This window comes from Labeo rohita, chromosome 9 (genome assembly GCF_022985175.1).
Source record: "Labeo rohita strain BAU-BD-2019 chromosome 9, IGBB_LRoh.1.0, whole genome shotgun sequence".
Taxonomy (NCBI): domain Eukaryota; kingdom Metazoa; phylum Chordata; class Actinopteri; order Cypriniformes; family Cyprinidae; genus Labeo; species Labeo rohita.
The window spans coordinates 312,035-330,940 of NC_066877.1; the positions used below are offsets into that span (position 1 = coordinate 312,035).

General features: G+C 36.4%; 1 protein-coding gene across 11 annotated transcripts in view; it reads left to right on the forward strand.

Annotated features, from left to right (window-relative positions):
- Positions 1-18,906, forward strand: part of LOC127170769 (plakophilin-4) — a 72,229-nt gene that overhangs the window by 17,041 nt on the left and 36,282 nt on the right. For 4 of the 11 annotated variants that reach the window (XM_051118994.1, XM_051118993.1, XM_051118995.1 and 1 more), the window contains 2 exons: positions 9,954-10,069; positions 17,470-17,582. In XM_051118994.1, coding sequence (XP_050974951.1) covers positions 9,954-10,069; positions 17,470-17,582 — 229 coding nt within the window. Of the gene's footprint in view, positions 1-1,179; positions 1,245-1,555; positions 1,807-9,953; positions 10,070-12,519; positions 12,720-17,469; positions 17,583-18,906 lie in introns of those variants that run through there. The other 7 variants (XM_051119001.1, XM_051119003.1, XM_051118999.1 and 4 more) reach the window with 6 other exon arrangements.

Consider the following 18,906-nt stretch of genomic DNA (forward strand, 5'->3'; position numbering starts at 1 on the left):
ATTGTGACATCCCTAATGTTTATGTGAATTCAGTGCTGTATATCAGAGCGCTGCCTGGGTACTTTTGACTAAATTGCCTAGCAACTTTTATCATGGCTGTTGTTGTTTATTAAATATTCATATTCAATATAAATAATAGTGGTATTTAATACTGTATTTAATAGTAGTGTTTTTATTACTGTTTAGTACTGAGAAATGGTGCGTGTGTTCGTGATGGTAATTTTAGTTACATTGTTCCGCAATTAAATGGCGTCAAGAGACTGTTTTTATGAGTCAGCAGTAAAGACTTTTACTTTGAAAAAATAAACGATTTAGTTTCAACATCAGCTTAAGGTAGCTGACAAATGCACTGAGCAGCGTTGAAATCACCAGATGAATGAATATTAACATTGCGATAAAGATAACACTTTCCTCAATGGACATTCAAACTAATGTGTTTTTTTTTTTTTTTTTTTTTTTTTTTTTTAATGAATATGTGATTGATCTGAAGAGTAAATGCTGTATCAGATGCAGGGAATCACACTCGCCCAGTCCATCTCTCACTCAAAATACTCTACTACATGTAATACAGTGAGCTTTTAATGCAGTAATACAATAAGCTTTCAATGAAGCAACTCAACATTCATTCCTTACTAGTTCTAAAGTTACGTTTTGGAATTAGTAATGGAGGCTTGGGCTCAGCTGTTAAACTGTCAAACTGAGATTTGAATCTGTGGTGGAAGGAAGTAGTTATACACAAAAAAAAAGCCTTTTAAGGAACTTCCGTTGTTATTTTGTTTATGTATTTACACACTTGTGTCAGTTTTTACAGTCAATAGCCATGAACTGTAAATAACACATAGTTTACTCTGTCGTAACTTGTAACTTTACATGTAGTAAAAAGCCATGTAGTGCCTGAGTCATGTCTATACTGGATTGTTTTTTATTACTAACAAAGATAAGAAATGTCGCCTAAAAAGGAAGACGATGCCATATAATGTGTAAAAAAAATTGAGGCCAATGTGTCAGATTTCTTAGTGAGTGAGTGTGATTAAGGAGTGTGTCTGTGTAAGGTGTGTCTCAGTGTAGTTTCTGGAGAATGCAAGTTGTGGAAACACTCCTTTATGTACTGAATGACACAGCTTCCTGTGTAAGGTGGCTGCAGGCCCTGCCCATGAAAGGTTAAGCACTATTTGATGGCTCTGAGAGCCTCACACAGAATGCTCCAGCCTGCTCTTTCCAGGGAGGAAAGAACAGAGAGACTGGTAAGACCTACTCAGAGTGGGGGAATTTGAGGGAATCTTTTAACATTTTATTCAGAACATGTAAAAAGCTATTTTGTGTTGAACCCTGCTATGTTTATTGTAGTTTTCGAGTGTGGGTGTGCATACATGTTGGGTTTCTCCTTCTCTTTCTTTCCCTTTCTTTTTTTCTCCTTTTTTTTTTTTTTTTTTTTTTTTTTTTTTAAAGCCTGTTGTGTCTGATGCAAACTGGAACATTTAGAGCTGGGATCCATTCCAAAGCCTCTGGGTGTGTCAGACAGAGTTGAATGTTTTCAGCTGTGCCTCCTTCAGTATTTCTTTTCCTCATTTTGTCCTGTGGAAAGTCAAACCTTTGCAAAGGCTCCTGAATGCTCCATATCAGTCCATATACAGTCTAGAGGCATTACCCCTCATCTCAACCTCCACATCCTCACTTGTGGCTTATTTTCAGTTTGTTCCGTGTACCTCAGAGGAGTTTATGGGAATTTAAGTCATTTTGCTTATTATTGGATTGCTACTGACAAACCTTTTTGGATTTGTGAATCAAACAAATGACGCCCTCCAGGTATTTATTCTGGTCTTACATTGGTGTGCACATGTCTCTGAGTTTATTGCCCGTTGCATTCTTCTAAAGCTTTGTTCTAATGGTTGTTGCTGTTGTAATACTGGTCTTTGGATACGTTATATTCTTTTCTTCTGAATTGTCACATTTCACATAGAATTCTCCTCACCACTGATTTTGTTTATTGAAGTTGGAAAATGGATTTACCGTGTAATGAGAGCTGAAAGGCAAACACTGACTACATATATCACTTTTATATGGCAAAGTCGATATGCTATTTGAGAGAAGCAGTTAAGCATTGTGTGCCTGTAGAAATGTTTTCCTGTGAACGTTTTTGTGAAGGACGTGTTTAAAAAGCATTGGGTTTGGATATCATTGGTTGACCAATATGATTTTTTTTTGGTGGATAATTACTATATCATTACTATTTCCCCACAAGTAAAGAAATACTTACAAACATTACGAAAAAGTAATTATACTATAACCAACAGGGCACTCATTATTGCGTTTAGACTCTGACATTAATATGACATAACGGCCAAGTGAATATAGTGCATTGTTGTTTGAAATCACGGATTTGAAGTTTGTCGCTTGTTTGTGTCCAGTAATGACAGAACTTCCATGTTTGCATCCAGCTGACCTAACAACAGTGGTTACTTAACCACGGCCACCGTTTTCAAGAGCTGGTTCTCTATCTGTGGTTGTCAAACAGAAGGATGTTGCGAGTTGCATTGCTCGCTGGACTACCTGATGATTTTGGAAAAATGGCTTTAATGCAGTTTACCATAGTTTGTTACTGTGCAAACATCAGTAAGTACAAGCTCTTATATCTGGTTGCATTGTTTAAACACAAAATATAATTGATGAGGAAAAAAGGGCAATTCTCCCCAAGTGTCAAGAAGTCAGGAAGTCATAACACATCAGAAACCTTAACATTACTCAATAAAAAAAAATGTGTAAACGGATGCTTTGTCGATGCAAACTTGTAAATTCAGTTTGTGTATGCGTTTCTTAAAATACAAGTAAATATAGATTACTTCAAAGTAGCTTCACAGAAATAAAACGCAAAAAAAGGATAGTCATTCATGGAAACTTCTTCATTTATGTGTCAAATTAAATTCTCTTGTAAAGAAGCTATAAAAAGCCAATATTGTCATTATTCAGTTCAGTTTTGGCTCACTTCAGTTTCATGACCTTTTAAACATAAATGCTGTGACAGTATCAGCTGATGTTTAAAAACAACAATAAAGTTTGAATAAAATATATTTGTAAAATGTGTAAATCGTGTATGTGGCTGGTGAATTAGCCTCTCGCTCGGTGTTGTGGTACCTGTTTGCGCAGATCCAGCATCTCTCGTCAGAAAAGACAGTATGGGTGCCTCAATAGACATGTGAATGACACATCCCCTGTTTTTAGTCTGCCCTTTCTCAGTGATCTAATTGCATGCCAGTATCAAAATGATTGAGGCTGTCAATGAAATCAGACTGCGAGCATGAATTCTAGTATGTAATTTCTGTAAAATACATATTTTAGTAAATATAATTGCACTCCTTTCTAACACGCTCCATCATGCACACGCGTTGTTAAGTCTTAAGTTTAACCATGACTTGACTACTGATAAATCAAATAGTTTGCAAAATAGAAACGAGCTTTGATCAATGTCATATCCACTGGAAATGAATGTAATGGCCTCTGATTGCCTGAAGCTTCAAATGGAATTGGTGAGGCTAAACACACCGGACAACGTTATAAATGAATCTGATCATAAATTAATCTAGATCCATAACATGAGTGTAGTCGACAGCGGGTTTGGCAGGTATGAGACAGCAAAGCCTTTGCTGTGCATTAGCAGAAGCTGTCACTCTAACTTATTATTTGTTGTTTTGTATTGTTTGCTAAAGCAGATCATCTGTATGCTTTGTTAGAACTGAGATTAAGAGCAGTACAAATTTGCACTGACTGAGGGAGGCAAACTGTGTTTTGTTTTGTTTTGTTTTTTTAAGTCCTGTTGTCTATATTTATATAGCGCTTTTAACAATACAGATTGTGACAAAGCACCTTTAAAGTATTAAACAGAAATAGTGTGTCAATAATGCAAAAGCAATAGTAAACACACAGTTTTCAGTTAGAGTCCATTCATCATTGATTCAGTGTTGTCACAGTGTAGCTCAGTTCAGTTCACATAGTATCTGAGCAATCAACTTGGCAATTGTGTTGGAAATGAACCAAGAACTGTCACACACATACTAGATAATTTGTGATTTAGAATGCAGTTAAAATGTCTCAAGAAATGCAAGATTATATCACCATAGTGTTCCTGTTGTAAGAGGGAAACGTCTCCTCACTTTTCCGGTCAGGGGTGGAAAAGCAGCTATATTACGACAACCTCAAAATATTGCAGTGAGACTGTTCCTGTACTGTTCCAGGGGAAGTCCACTTCCAAAACAAAGATTTACAGATACAGAAGATGTTCATGTCTGTCTTTCTTCAGAAATGTATGTTTTTTGAGGAAAACATTTCAGCATTTTTCTTCCCTGGTGAAAAAATCAGCATGTGCTGGTAGGCATGTTTTGATGCTGAGATGCTGGTTAGGTATGTTTTGGTGCTGGTTTAAGCTGGTCCTTTGCTGGTTTATGCTGGCCCTTGACCAGCAACATGACCAGCAAAGGACCAGCAAAAACCAGCAAAGGACCAGCTTAAACCAGCATCAAAACATACCTAACCAGCATATGCTGGTTTTTTCACCAGGGCATATAGTGGACTTTTATGGTTCCCCGATTTTTAACTTCCAAAATGCAGTTTAAATGCGTCTTTAAACGATCCCAAATGCAGTTGTAAACGATCCCAGCCGAGAAAGAAGGGTCTTATAGCGATCAGTTATTTTCATAAAAATAATACAATTCAGGGGTCAACGCTAAGTTTTTTTTTTTTACTGGCCCTGCACAAAAAATTTAAACAGTTGCTGTTATCATTTTTTTTTTTTGACTCATGTTATCTCGTGTTATCTATCTACAATTGGAGTTTTTCGACATACCCTAACTGTCTTGAACCAGAATACACAGAGTTCAGGCAGACCAAGACAAGATTAGCGTTTGAGATTAAAAAGTATTTAAACTTAAATAATTTTTTTAAAAATGAAAATAACCGATCATTTCACTAGATAAGACCCTTCTTTCTCGGCTGAGATCGTTTACAACTGCATTTGGGATCGTTTTAAGCCGCATTTAAACTGCTTTTTGGAATTTCAAACTTTGGGTACCATAGCAGTCCAATGTATGGAGAAAAATGCTAAAATGTTTTCCTCAAAAAACATAATTTCTTTACGACTGAAGAAAGACAGACATGAACATGAGATCTTGGATGACAAGGGGGTGAGTACATTATCTGTAAATTTTTGTTCTGTAAGTGGACTTCTCCTTTAAGTTCTCTGGAAGACACTTTGGAGGTCAAACATGTTTGATATTTTCAACCGATTTTAGGACACGTTAGTAATGAAGCACACGTTTCTGCATGAGTTATGTTCGATCAACATGAAGGTCCGGTAGTGTGTGGTCCTGTTACTGGAGTGTAGTGCATAATGCCAAGTGTTTTAAAGTGCCCCTATTATGCCTTTTCAAATATGATCTTTCATGTAGTGTGTCATGTAGCTGTATGTGAACATAAACTATCTGCAAAGTTGTGAAGCTGACAGTGCATGATAAATAAAGTTATTGTCTATCAAAAAAAAAGAGTTGGTTCACATTTGCCTGAACGAGTCGTCAGGATTTCGAATCTTTTTCTGTTACGGCCACACGTCACGAAGTAACACATTTGCATAATGTCCACCCACGTTCTACGTCGCGAACAACTTGCCCGCCCATAAATTTCCATGTGGTTTACGTCACATGGAAATTTACACGTACATTATACAGAAGACGCTGTATCCTACGCTGTGAGTAAAATTGTTTTATATTCACTTCCAAAAGATGATGAATCTACAAAGATTGTATTTTCTAGCGATCGTTCAAAATAAGTAGTTGTGTATGTTATGTTGTGTAACAACCCTGCACATGTCATGCTAACCGGCTAAATCACACTTCTGTAGTTCTGTTGATCAGCTGTGGACCCACTGTAGTCTGACAATTTGTGATTGATGAAGCTTGACTGTCTGTCTGTCTCATTAGTTGGAGTAATGATAAAGGATGGCACACGAAGCGGCTTTCACACCGAATGCGGAAAGCGCTGTGCTATGAAACCCATTCGTTTCAATTTCTTCCGCCCTGCGAGGACGGCTTGTTTCTGCCTCGATCAAAGCGCACACGCAGTGGAGCGCGCACGCCGCAGACAAAGTTCAAATGAGTTGTTCAAATGAACTTTTGCCGCTGCGCTCTGAAGGGCTGCACTGAACCCAGCGGCCAGCGCAGCGCTTTCCGCGTTCGGTGTGAAACCGCTTAATGCATTATACAATGTTGAAGTTTACAACATAGAGGTGTGCCCGGTTCGCTTACATAAGCAAATTGCGAGCACTTTCCACAGTAGACCGTGTTAACTTGTCGATCAGCCACTTCAGCCGTTTCATCATCAGACTCTGGCTGGAACTGTTATGGTAAAATCGATGCCATCTTTTCTATGTATTGACAAGTATCCAGGGCTGTCGGTCAGTAGTGATGGGTCGTTCTTGAGCGATTCGTTCATTTTGAACGAATCTTTAATGTGACTCGGGACGAACGAGTCGCCTCGGGGAGTGATTCGTTCAGTCGCGCATGCGCAACATCCTATTAGGTTCTGTACTGGAATTAGTTCACCTGTTTTAGAGTCGTTCGTTCACCTTATGGGGCTGTCACGTGATGAACGAACGACTCAAACCCGAAGACTCAAAAGATGAACTAATCAATTCTCCTTCCGGCTCAGGCTGCATAGGTTAACATTACAGGGCTGTCACGTGATGAACGAACGACTCAAACCCGAAGACTCAAAAGATGAACTAATCAATTCTCCTTCCGGCTCAGGCTGCATAGGTTAACATTACAGGGCTGTCACGTGATGAACGAACGACTCAAACCCGAAGACTCAAAAGATGAACTAATCAATTCTCTTTCCGGCTCAGGCTGCATAGGTTAACATTACGGGGATGTCACGTGATGAACGAACGACTCAAACCCGAAGACTCAAAAGATGAACTAATCAATTCTCCTTCCGGCTCAGGCTGCATAGGTTAACATTACGGGGCTGTCACGTGATGAACGAACGACTCAAACCCGAAAACTTGTCAGATAAGAGGCGAGGTGAGCGAATCATAGACTAAAGACCCAGGTAAACAATGAATTAATCTTTTCTGTTTCTTATAGCATTATAGTTTTGTTTTGTTTGTAGTGTGATCAACGTTTGTGTAAGCAGTAGATGTGTTAGGGAGGTAAAACGTAACATTTTAATTATATTTTGCTAAAATGAACTAAATGAACGAAATGACTCGAAAAAAGATTCGTTCATTTTGCTGAACGAGACTCAAAGGACCGAGTCGGTAAAATAATCCGAACTTCCCATCACTATCGGTCAGTTATGGCAATGGGCGTATCGTTCTCCGACACGCTGTACGCGGTAGACCAATCATACGGGACTGCGCCATCTGACCAATCACAGCAGTGAGGGCTCACGGAAAGGAGGGGTTTAGAGAGACTGATACTTCAAACTGCTTCGCACGAGTTGTTTATGAATCATTTAGAAGTGGGGTAAAATGAAATCTATTTTTAGAGAAAACTGAAGTGTTTTTTGACCTTACATACATGTAAACCTGTTTTGGGAGTCTATTAAAACAACATTAGCAACCTTTAAAATGGCATAATAGGGGCACTTTCAAATCTATTCCGTTTTTTAAAAGTTGTGTAATGATATTACAGCCCTTAGCAGTATAAGATAAGCATATAATTCTACAAGAGTGACCTTGTTTGTTGCCTCTGGACTCTCTTATGGCGTGGCAAGATAGTGAGATTTACCATTTGCGTGACGAAGTTCCATAGTCTGTAAGGCAGGACCTGCTGTTAAAGCATGTGTGAAACCCTTCCCAAGCTTTTATGCTGCACTTTACTGTATATTCTTAAATAGTACTGTCTGCATGTCTTAAATTTTGTGGCTGAAAATTCAGTGTTTAACTGTGGGTGGAGTAAAGAGGTTTATGCTGAAACATGATGTTTATCTACAAAGAATGACACTTAACACATTACCTCTACATCCGATGTGCATAGATTCATGTATGAGGTGATAACCTATGATAAGATGAGTTTGGCTATCAGTTTCTTATTTCAGCTTTGGTCCACCACTGCTGAATCCACAAACCCATGCAGCTTGCAGAAAAGAAAATGAATGAAAAGGTTGTTGACTGTAATTCGTGTGTTTTAGTTCAGCACAAATGTTTTAATTTATTTGTGCTTACAACATGCTCCAAAATGATTGTGTGTTAGGTGAATGGGTGATGAATATGGGGAGTCTGGATCCTAAAGGCCAGTTCACACTGCACTGACAGAAGCAGACCGATGCCGACAAATGACTGAGTACAGTATGTCACTTCTCAGACGTTCCAACACTGATTCAACATGTTCAGTCAGCGAAAACAAGCACAGACCGGTGGCAGTAGACGCCAACAGGGGTAACGCACTGATCAGACAGAACCCAATGAACGTGTCTATGTCTGTCGGTGCGGTGTGAATTGGCCTTTAAAATGCCATATTATGGTCACATGCATGTGTTTCTGACTACCTCCGTATGTGATTTCCTGCTTTTTTTTTTGTTTTTTGTTTTTTGTTTTTTGAAACCTGTATTTGCTTACCACTTTGAAATTTCAATATGGCCCCATGAGTAAATCATTAAAATGTACACATGTTCAGTGGTCAAAAACCAAATGTGGGTCAGTTTGCAAAAATATGAGACTTCTTTTCTTTTAATGAGGAATGTCTGAAGAACAAATAATTTTGAAATTGGAGATGTATCTTGTTTCTTTCTGTCAGAACAACTGCATTGAACAAACCTGAGTGCCATAAATGTTCTTTTTCCAAAGTTTGCATGCCTATAACTCATGAACTAATAAAGATATTGCAATATGATTTTAGATTCTAGATGTTAATAAACTTCACTTTTGATTGTTGAATGTTACACATTTTTAGTGGTCGAAAACCAAAAGTTGGTCACTTTTGTATGTACACGATGTAGACGTATTCTTATTTTATTTAAAGAACAATGTCTAAAGAAGAAATAATGTTGAAATTAGAATTGTATCTTGTTTGATACTGGGTAATTCTGAACTCTAGTAAAGTAATAAACAATCTGAAAATGGAGCCTCATTAAGATAAAATCATATTGCGATATCTTTAATACTTCTTGAGTTATAGGCACACAAACGTTGGAAAAAGAGTATTTATGGCACTCAGACTTTAAGAGAAAAGAAGTGTCATATTTTTGCAAACTGACCCACATTTGGTTTTTGACCACTGAAAATGTGTACATTTTAACGATTTACTCCTGGAGCCATATTGAACATCCTATATCTCTGAAACTGAATCTCATAGGGCATTAAAAATAAAGATGCCAAAGGGAAAGTTTGTTAATACTCAGTATCTAACTTGGAGAAAAACTTGAAAAGTGCTGTTTCCCCATGGTCACCATTGACACATAATACAATAAAGATTGCTAAAGTCAACAGATTTTACTACCAGTCTCTGTGTAAAAATAAGATAATGATGCTGCCATCTTTCTGAAGTAATTTTTACCCCCTTGTAACTTGAATCTGAATTTCAGGTGAAAATTGCCATTTTGACCTCCTTCTACACAACTGTGGATTACACAGTAAATATTCATCCATGGCATTTAATATGTTGGCTTTCATCACTATACATGTGTATCTTTCTTCAGAAAAAATATTAGCAAAATCAAAGATTTGAGCCGGGGAGGTTTTTGAAATTTGGTTGATTTGACATAAAATGACCCAAATATATTTTAAAGATGTCTGAAAATAAGTGACAAAGTGATGGAATGATATCAGTAGCATCTCTATTGGAATCCATTGTTTCTATTTAAATTCATATTTGTGCCAAATGTTTGTTTAGTGTATTTTTCATATAAACCAATTCAACCAACGCTTCCATGAGCTCTTGTGAATGTTCAAATCACTTTGTTGACAGGAGAAATGCCAGCTCCGAAGCCAAGCCCAGGCACACAGGACGGTGCCGTGCCAGCACTTCACAGCATGGAGTCGGACAGCACTGCAACCAACATCCTGGCTTCTGTCAAAGAACAGGTAAGAACCTTTGTCACATTCTTTCCTGCTTTTTAGATCGTTATTGTTTTTTTGTTTGTTGTTTGTTTGTTTTTGCCCATACAATTGAATTCAATGGTACGCAAAACTGTGTTCCACAAAAGCAATGAATTCTTAAAGGGTCTAAAATGATAATAAGGGTGAGTATAACGTGCAGAAATTTCTTCTAGATTGAAAAGCATAAGTAAAGCACGTGTTTTACATACATGAATCACAAAATGGCCTTAAAAACAGTAGTTCAACATCAGTACATATCGCAATATATTTAAAAAAAAAAAAATTTTTAGAAATGTTTTGATGCCATTTTCATTTTATCTGATATATAGCGTTCATGAGCACAGCTCTGCTTTGTGTACAGCCGTTACCAGGGAAATCGCTTTTTTTTACTGCTCCAAAAGTGACTTCTGCATCTATAAAAACATCCTTACGAAAATTAACCATAGTTTTATTATAGTAAAAGTGTAGTAACCATGTTTTTTTATTACCATTTATATAACCATAATTTTACTATAACTACCATGGTTAATGTAGCAAGAGCATGGTTAATTTGTGGTTCCATTGTTTTAACTAATGTTTTTGTTTGTTTGTTTTATTTGTAGTAAAACCATGGTTAATTTTCGTAAGAGTGATTGTGCTTGTGTTACAGTTTAAAGTTCCGTTCAGAACTCTGCTTGGTAAACCATGTGCTGACGTCAACAGGGCTAATGCACTGATCAGACAGAACCCGATGAACGTGTCTGTTGGTGCATTGTGACATGGCCAATGCCATATGGTCACATACATGTGTTATTTGATTATCTCCATATGTGATTTCCTTTTTCCACCTGTATCCGCTGACCACTTCTGATCTGATAACAAAAAAAAAAAAAAGAAAAAAAAGCATGTTAGTACAAGTTGTAAAATTAAAGTACTAATGCTGGATACAATATGTAATAATGCAATGGAATTGCAATTTGCTGATCTTGAACATGGTAGATGTCTGATTTTACTAGTAAATTAAAATAAGGCCATTATTTTACTGAATAATCATGCACTGCCATTAAAAAAGTATTTTTGTAATGTTGTTTTTTTATTTCTTTTTCCTTTTTTTTTCATGTTGTGGTAAATCAAATGTGTTCAAAAGTCTGAAAATCTGTGTAACTTTAAGGAATGCCGCTACCAAACAACCTTTTTCTTCAGTTAAGCACACTTTTTTTTTTTTTTTTTTTTAAATGTTATTCCATAAGATTTAGGTTTTATGTGTACAAATGTTCATAACTGTGCTAGGTAACCATGTGCTGATTAGCATCCTTCAGCTAGGTTTAAAAGTATCTAAAATTGTAGTAATTACCATAAAATTACTGTAACAGTCACTCACGACCAAAACATGTCAGCATTGTTTTGGTAGTGATAAAAGGGATTGCTTAATCCTTTATTTTGCGGGATATAAACATTTTAGAAGTTATGCAATTTTTTCATATTTTATTATGTTTTGCTAGTGTTTTAATATGTGAGTTAAAATTTTGTAATGTGTTGTGGTCGCTACCAAAACATTGTGTTCACTACTGAAAATGTGCTGTGTCACAACCCAGATATGGGATGTTTTGTCAAAAATAAAAGTATATTGAACTAACAACTAAGATCTTATGATAGTGTTTGGTTCATTGTATATTCAAAGTATTTTTAATAAATCCTTAAATTTAAAATCAGTATGATCAATTTTTTTTTTGCCTTTTATAAAGAAATTCTGGATTCAAAATACAACAAATCTCATAAATTACATGTTAAATATTTAGCTCTAAAAACTTTTTAATAAAATCCAGAAAAAAAGTCATTATAACCTTTCTTATTAAATTATATATTATTGTGTCTCAGTAGTAACAAATTTGAGGAGAGGACAAATTTTCCAAAACTTTCTGAAAATACAATATGAGAATTAACTGCACAATAACTAGTATCTTTTCTAATGTGTACAATTTGCGTACATACAAAATTTGTTGGAAAAACTTTTTTTGATAATAAACAAAATCCACAAGTAACCCACATGACTACAGTTGATCAGTTAATGTCTTGTGGAGCACAAATTGGCTAAAATTTCATTCTAAAATCATCTGTCCATAGTAATGCTGGTTCCAGTAAAACTTTGTTTGAAAGAGGAGAGAAATATGCACATATTAGGTCCAACATTTACAGTCCAAAACCATTCTAAACAAATGTCTGTTTTTCTTTTTATTATTTGTGTTTGTTATTGTGATGTTTTTATCAGGATAGATAGATAGATAGATAGATGAGAGAAAGGTCATACTCTATTCCTGTTTTCTTTCATTATGGCGCAAAGCCAAATCCTATTGTTGACTAGTGTCAACAGGAAATAAATCTCTATTGGAGAATACCTGGCCAATGTCATTTCCTCTTCCTTTAAAAGGAATTTCCTGGAAACTTTCACTCTTTTTGTTGAAGTACTTGCTCAAAGCAGAGGCTTGTGCAATCGAGCAGCGTTTAGACAGTTTAGCGCCCAGATTGTAAAAAACCCATCTAGCAGTTTAACCAGGGAAGGAGCGAGAGAGAGAGGGGGACGTCAGACCGGGAGGTTTTCCTGTGACTATAGTACAGAGACGACTGTCGTAAAAAGGCTGGGATGAGTGATGTCACAGTGAGTTTCCTGGTGTCTTGCTCTTTAGTAGTTTTTCTTGCTTTTCTAGTCATGTTTTCTTAGGGTTTTGCCCTGAGGTTTTTGGAAGAGATTTTGTTTATCACTTAGGTCAGTGTTGTTGCAGAATGTTGTATATTGTGTTTCATCAAAAACCAAATATTGCATCCTTCTATAATTCTAAATTTATGTTCCATTTATTATGTTTAAATCAGTGTTATTTTAATGATTATTGTGTCAGTCCCTTCAAAGTTAAAGACTGAAGAGGTGGTGCTCTGAGATAACTGTTTCCATTTCCATGATACGTGCATCATGCTCATGTTGTTTTGCAACTGGGTGATTATCTCTCAAATAAAAGGTACCATTGTCTGTCAGTGCATGTATGTGCTTCCTGTGTCATTTTGTTCTAAGGCAGTGGATTTCCAACCTGGTCCTGGGGAGTGCTGCAGCCGTGACATAAAAAAAAAAACTAGTAGACTGGGTTATATATTTACTGTGGAGAAATATATTTTGAATCATAATCCTAAATTACGACATCTGAATTCAAAATGAAGAATCATTCATGTATTTATTTATACATGGAATCTCAACTAAATTTGAGGGAAAGCATGAAAGTTGTGTGATTTAGCACCATTCGCTATGCTTTGCTATATATAGATATAGCCATATGTCTGGATAGATAGATCTATATGATGTATATTTTTCCACCATGTTTCAAACAGACATGCCCCTTGCAATATCACAACTTGTGTATCATCTTGATTTCTGAGTTTCCCACTCGTATATATGACTTCACTCAGTCGTTTATGTGCTCAGAATTTGTAATTAATATTTCCACCTCCACTTGAAGGGTCCATGTGCCTCTGCATCTGCATATGTCTACTTGCTTTATTCCTTGCTATATGCAAACAGTATGTGCAAAGCAGTATGTCTGAATTCATAGTATTCATAACACAATAACTAAAAAGTACCCAGGTTCTGATGTGCACATCCAGTGGATACTTTACTATCTCATGAGGCCACAGGAGAGTTATGAATGGCAGTGAAGTAACGCAGATGACGCCTTTCGTTTCTTTTTTTGGTTTGTTTGTTTTCCGAAAGATGTGAGTCGAGTTAGAAAGGAAGAGAGAGGGTGAACGTTTTGGAGATTAACTTTTTGCCTCGTGGTGAATGAACAGTGAGACACTGATCATTCTGTGACCTGAGCTGGCAGGAGGGAGCGTTCATTTGTGAATTGAGGTAGGGAGGTGCTGTTCCAGGGGGGGAGTCCTGAAAGGCAGCATCTAAACCTTAAATTTGATTTTGGCCACAACTGGGAGCCAGTGGAGTGAGATCCAAAGGGGTTTGATGTGGGTTCTCTTTGACTGATTTAAGACTTGCCCTTGCATTCTGGATTATCTACAGAGGCTTAGTCGGGCTAGTGTAGTTTTTCCTAATGTTGTAAAACATGAACCTATGTGACCGGGTCAAGCTTAGTCAGTTATCAAACACTACCCCCATGTTCCTTGCTGTCCTTGTTGATATGACATGGCACTGCAGGTGTACGTCCGAATTTCATTCATACTACACACATTTATGTAATATAGAATGTACTTTTCTAACAGTCGAGAAGTATGTACTCACTTATTTCAACAAATGTAGTACCTACTCAGTCAGTGTGTATGCAGCTAATGTGTCAGGTAAGAGATAGATAGATACTGTATTGACACATCTTTGTTTTCCTTCTTTTGAGAAGTGATCGGAATATTCATGGCTTGAAACAGATGGAAAATTGACAGGCTTGTGCAGCAGTTCTATGGATGTTTTGCCCTCCAGGTCTCCGCACTAGTCACGTCACTGAAAACTGAAAATGGGTGACAGTGTGTATCCTGCCCAAATGATTTTTGCTGAAATATTGTGGTGGTGGTGTTGTTTTGTTGTTTTTAAGCAGCCCTGTCTGAACTAATGTGAACTTGTGAGAGAAATCATCAAACCAATAAAAAACAAGAAACAAACTTCAGCACTTTATTTACCTTTTCTTTCATCGCAAGACCTTAACTTCAGATGCATAGAAATTCGGTACCTGAAATATATGCTGTTCCCCACAGCAAAAATTACTAATATATATATTCAGTATTTTTGTCATGGTAATGAACTAGATGCGCTGTTTTGCCAGTTATTCTTTTTCTGTCTTGAAAGAGACCGTAAAGCATTGGTGGGATGGTTCCAGTGTGCCCCCCCCCCCCTCCTCTCAGTGTGCCAGTCAGTGTTTTGGACTCCCTTCTTAGGTTTGGCTGCAGTATATTGCATAAACATAAAAGAGACTAACTGGCCACATGCCTAAAAAAAGACTCTGAAAGTGTTAAGCTTTCAGATACTAGTGCTCATAATAGGCTAATAGTAATCTGTTATCTAAAGAAAAAAGGACTATGTGGCTGTTCATTTTTGTTTAGCAATACAATTTATTTTCACATTTAAATAATTGTTAATTAAATAATTTTGTTGTTATATGAAATTCCTTAACGCAAGTTTGAGATGAGTGAAACCATCTAATCTTTCAATTAACTGCTGGAGGATATAAGCAGTGCTCGCCTTGTTCCGGCATTAGCTGTTTCTGCATTCCCTTTATCTCGTTAACTTCACCAACATAATTTAGATATCTTGCCATTCATACTCATCTTCTAAGATGTTCTACCATGGGTTTATCAGATCTTGAGTTAAAATCGCTTACTCGAGCCCCTTCACTGTGAACAGCAAGCCAAATAAGGAAATGACACTTGGTGATTTCAGTTGTATTAGCTATGTTAAAAAAAACCCTAATCATTAAAAAAAACAACAACTTGGGCATGATTCGGATATGTTAAAGGGTCAAAAAACCTTTGTGGTCTAAAATGACTGACATTTGAAATAAGTGGGAAATATGAAGAAAAAAATAATAGAAAAATACCTTATAAATATTGCGTAGTATGATTAAAATCCCCCCAAATAGTTAAATAATATTCAAAAATTATTATTGAATAAAAGTATATTACATTGATTTTTCTAAAAAAAAAAACAAACTTTTGATCGTACTACATGTGACCCACAAATGAAGAGGCTCAGAGGGTTAAATAAAGAAAGTAAAAAAAAAAAAGTATTTTGATATCGTGAAATAAAATTATGTACAGTAGTTAACATTTGAAGTGCATCAGAACCTTTCATCAGAGTTGTTCTAAAACAAAAACAATACCTGTTCTTGTCTTGGGATAACTAATATATATCATGAAACAAGATTTTAGTCATATTGTCTCTTTCTATCCTAAATGGTCTGTTATTTTTCTTTTATCTTTTGTTCCTTGTTATCTTTCATCATTTGTAGGGCTATACTGTTTAAATACTGTGCTGCTCATTTACTTGCAAAGCAGGCTTAAAAACCAACTAGAAAGAGAATCGTGATAAAACTGTGGCTTGTGATCCTGCATGGAAAAAAAGCCATACCCACATTCCCACATTCACATAAATGGAAGCCAATGAAATGGAAAGTGTAATGTGACCATCCCTTCAAACACATTAGTCTTGAGATTTAAGAACTGAAAATCATTCAAATTAAAGAATTAGTATTATTACAATAAAGACTGCAATGCATTCGAAAATTCAGGCATCTAAACAATCTTTTGGCATTTAAAAAATTACTGTCAGGATTTACTAAAGACACACAGTAAAGAATTAGCACTGACAAGGTGTGGACACAGTTATTTTTGTGCCTGACCTTATTGAATATGCATTTGTAGGAGTTTCCCTTTCAGGTGCTAAATTTATTAGAGGAGAGTATTAAAATGGATTTATGTTACGTTAACGTTTACGCTCGTCAAATTACTGGTCTGGGCTGTGTCTGTGTTCTTTAATATTCGCATTGTCAGTAAACCACAGCCAGAATTTTCCCCTCCCATCAGCACTTATGGAATTGCACTACACACTAATTTGCCCTGTTTAACAAAGCTGGCCCTTAGATTTTACCCACCTCTAAATACTATGTACTAACATGTAATAACAGATGAGATTCAGCATTGAGTTGACACTCTTCATGCAGTTTGCTGACTAGCCTGTCTAGTCAAGTAGAGACAGATTATATTGGTTGTGATGTTTATTGTAAATTTAGTGCCTGCATTCTTTCCTTTTAAAAATGGCTTGTTGTGCAAATATGGTAAACTGGTAAGCAGTTCTCTTAGCCCATTGACAGACACAAACATGGACAGAGAGGGTGCAGTGGTTTGTAGTTCGGGTGTCACTTTGACTCTATGCTGTCTGTGCTCTCTGAAGGGTTACTACATTGTCATTTATCGGATGTTTTATTATCCAAAATACTGGACTACATTTTCTACAGTCACAGGCCCACTGAAATGCAGGGCCTGTTTAAAAAGATTGCTGACAGGGCTTGAGTTAGTGGATCAGGTCTGCTAGTTTCCTACAGTGGGAGTGGAAAGCTGACATCTCTCATGTCAACAGATTGTTCTCTAGAGCGCTGCTCTCTCAGTGTGTTGAGAATTTCTAGTTGTCACATTTTAGAGCAGTGCTTTAGCTCCTCAGTGCTACAGGACAGAGAACTAACAGTTAAACTATGGTGGATGTACATGACATGATTACTTGCAGTGTTTGTTGAGGAGATTTTAAAGCCTTTTTAGGTTGCACTATTGTACATGCAGTGTGTGTGTTTACTGTTGGCTTTCATTTAGAGTCTCAATCATAATACTGTTCTTCATCAGAGACAGAGACTGAGTGTGTGTATTGTGTTTAGGAGCTGCAGTTTGAGCGTTTGACTCGGGAATTGGAGGTGGAGCGACAGATTGTGGCCAATCAGCTGGAACGATGCCGACTGAGTTCAGAATCCCCAGGAGCTGCTAGTGGCGGGTACACACACAAACACACACACTCAACACGACTGCAGCATTACCCCACTGACCACTGATGCATTTACATTACTTTTTTTTTTTCCATTTAGTATCCATAAAAAAAGTAGAGGAGAGAGAGAGATGTGAGTAGAGAATAGCAACATGAAAGTTAATACATTTTATAATATATATATATATATATATATATTAAAAAAAAAACTTTAATTCAAATGCTTAAAATACACAAAATAAATAAAAATTATATTTATTTTTTCCACCCCACATAACTGTTTTTAGTAAACAACATATCGTTTTTGAATCCTCTAGAATCACTAAATGAATCCTGTTTGGTTTTATTTAATTTATTTAATCAACACTCATAGTTTCTGTTAATAAAGAAAAGTTTGAAAGCAAGCAACTTTGTTGTACTTACAACAGAAATACAGGAAATATCTTAGCCTATTTGGCAGGGGTGGGGAAAAAATGTTATGATTTATCAGAATTCTCTTTTCAGTGATTCAGAAGTTGTTTTTTCTTTTCTTTCTTTCTTTTTTTGTCTTTTTTCTTTTTTAATGCAAAACAGTTAAATACGCTTACATCTCCAAATGCTTTTATGATGCAGAATTAATGTAAACTGGTCAGAACAAATCATTCATGCATGCATGTATACATACATACCATACATTTGTTTTGAATTATTATTTATTTATAATTATTAAAAAAAAAAAATACTTCTTACATAAGGAAGGTAATATATTTCTTTTTTTTAATTATTTTTGGCATTTTGCCTTTATTATGACAGGACAGATTAGAAGTGACAGGAAGCGAAGTGGGAGAAAGAGATGGGGGCATGATTGGGAAAGGTCCTCGAGTCGGGACGCCTGGAGCATAACGGCGCTGTATGTTGGCACGTTGCCCAAAAATTCATTTTTACTTAAGTCTACAAACTCATTAATTCATGAAAAAACTAATCAAGAGTCATTTTATAATTGGATTGGGATTCCCAGAAGCAGACTGGATTTGGGATGAGAGGCTTTGAATATTGTGTTTGACAAGCATGGGGCCTTCGAGTAAAAAGTTGAAAAAAATTTTCTCACAGATTCTACTTCAGCTAATACTCTTGGCTCTGTTTAACAGATTTTACTGTGTTTAAAGGCATACTCTGGCGCAAAAAGACATGACCAATAGGGGGCAGTCATGTTTCATTCTTGGTGGCGTACTGAAGCTGATGATCTATTTGATTAGTGGATCTGTGAACCTCTTTCAGAACTGCACTGCAAAGAGCAGCAGAACACATTAAACATAGGCGAGCCATATTCAGGAAATGCAAATAAAATATTATA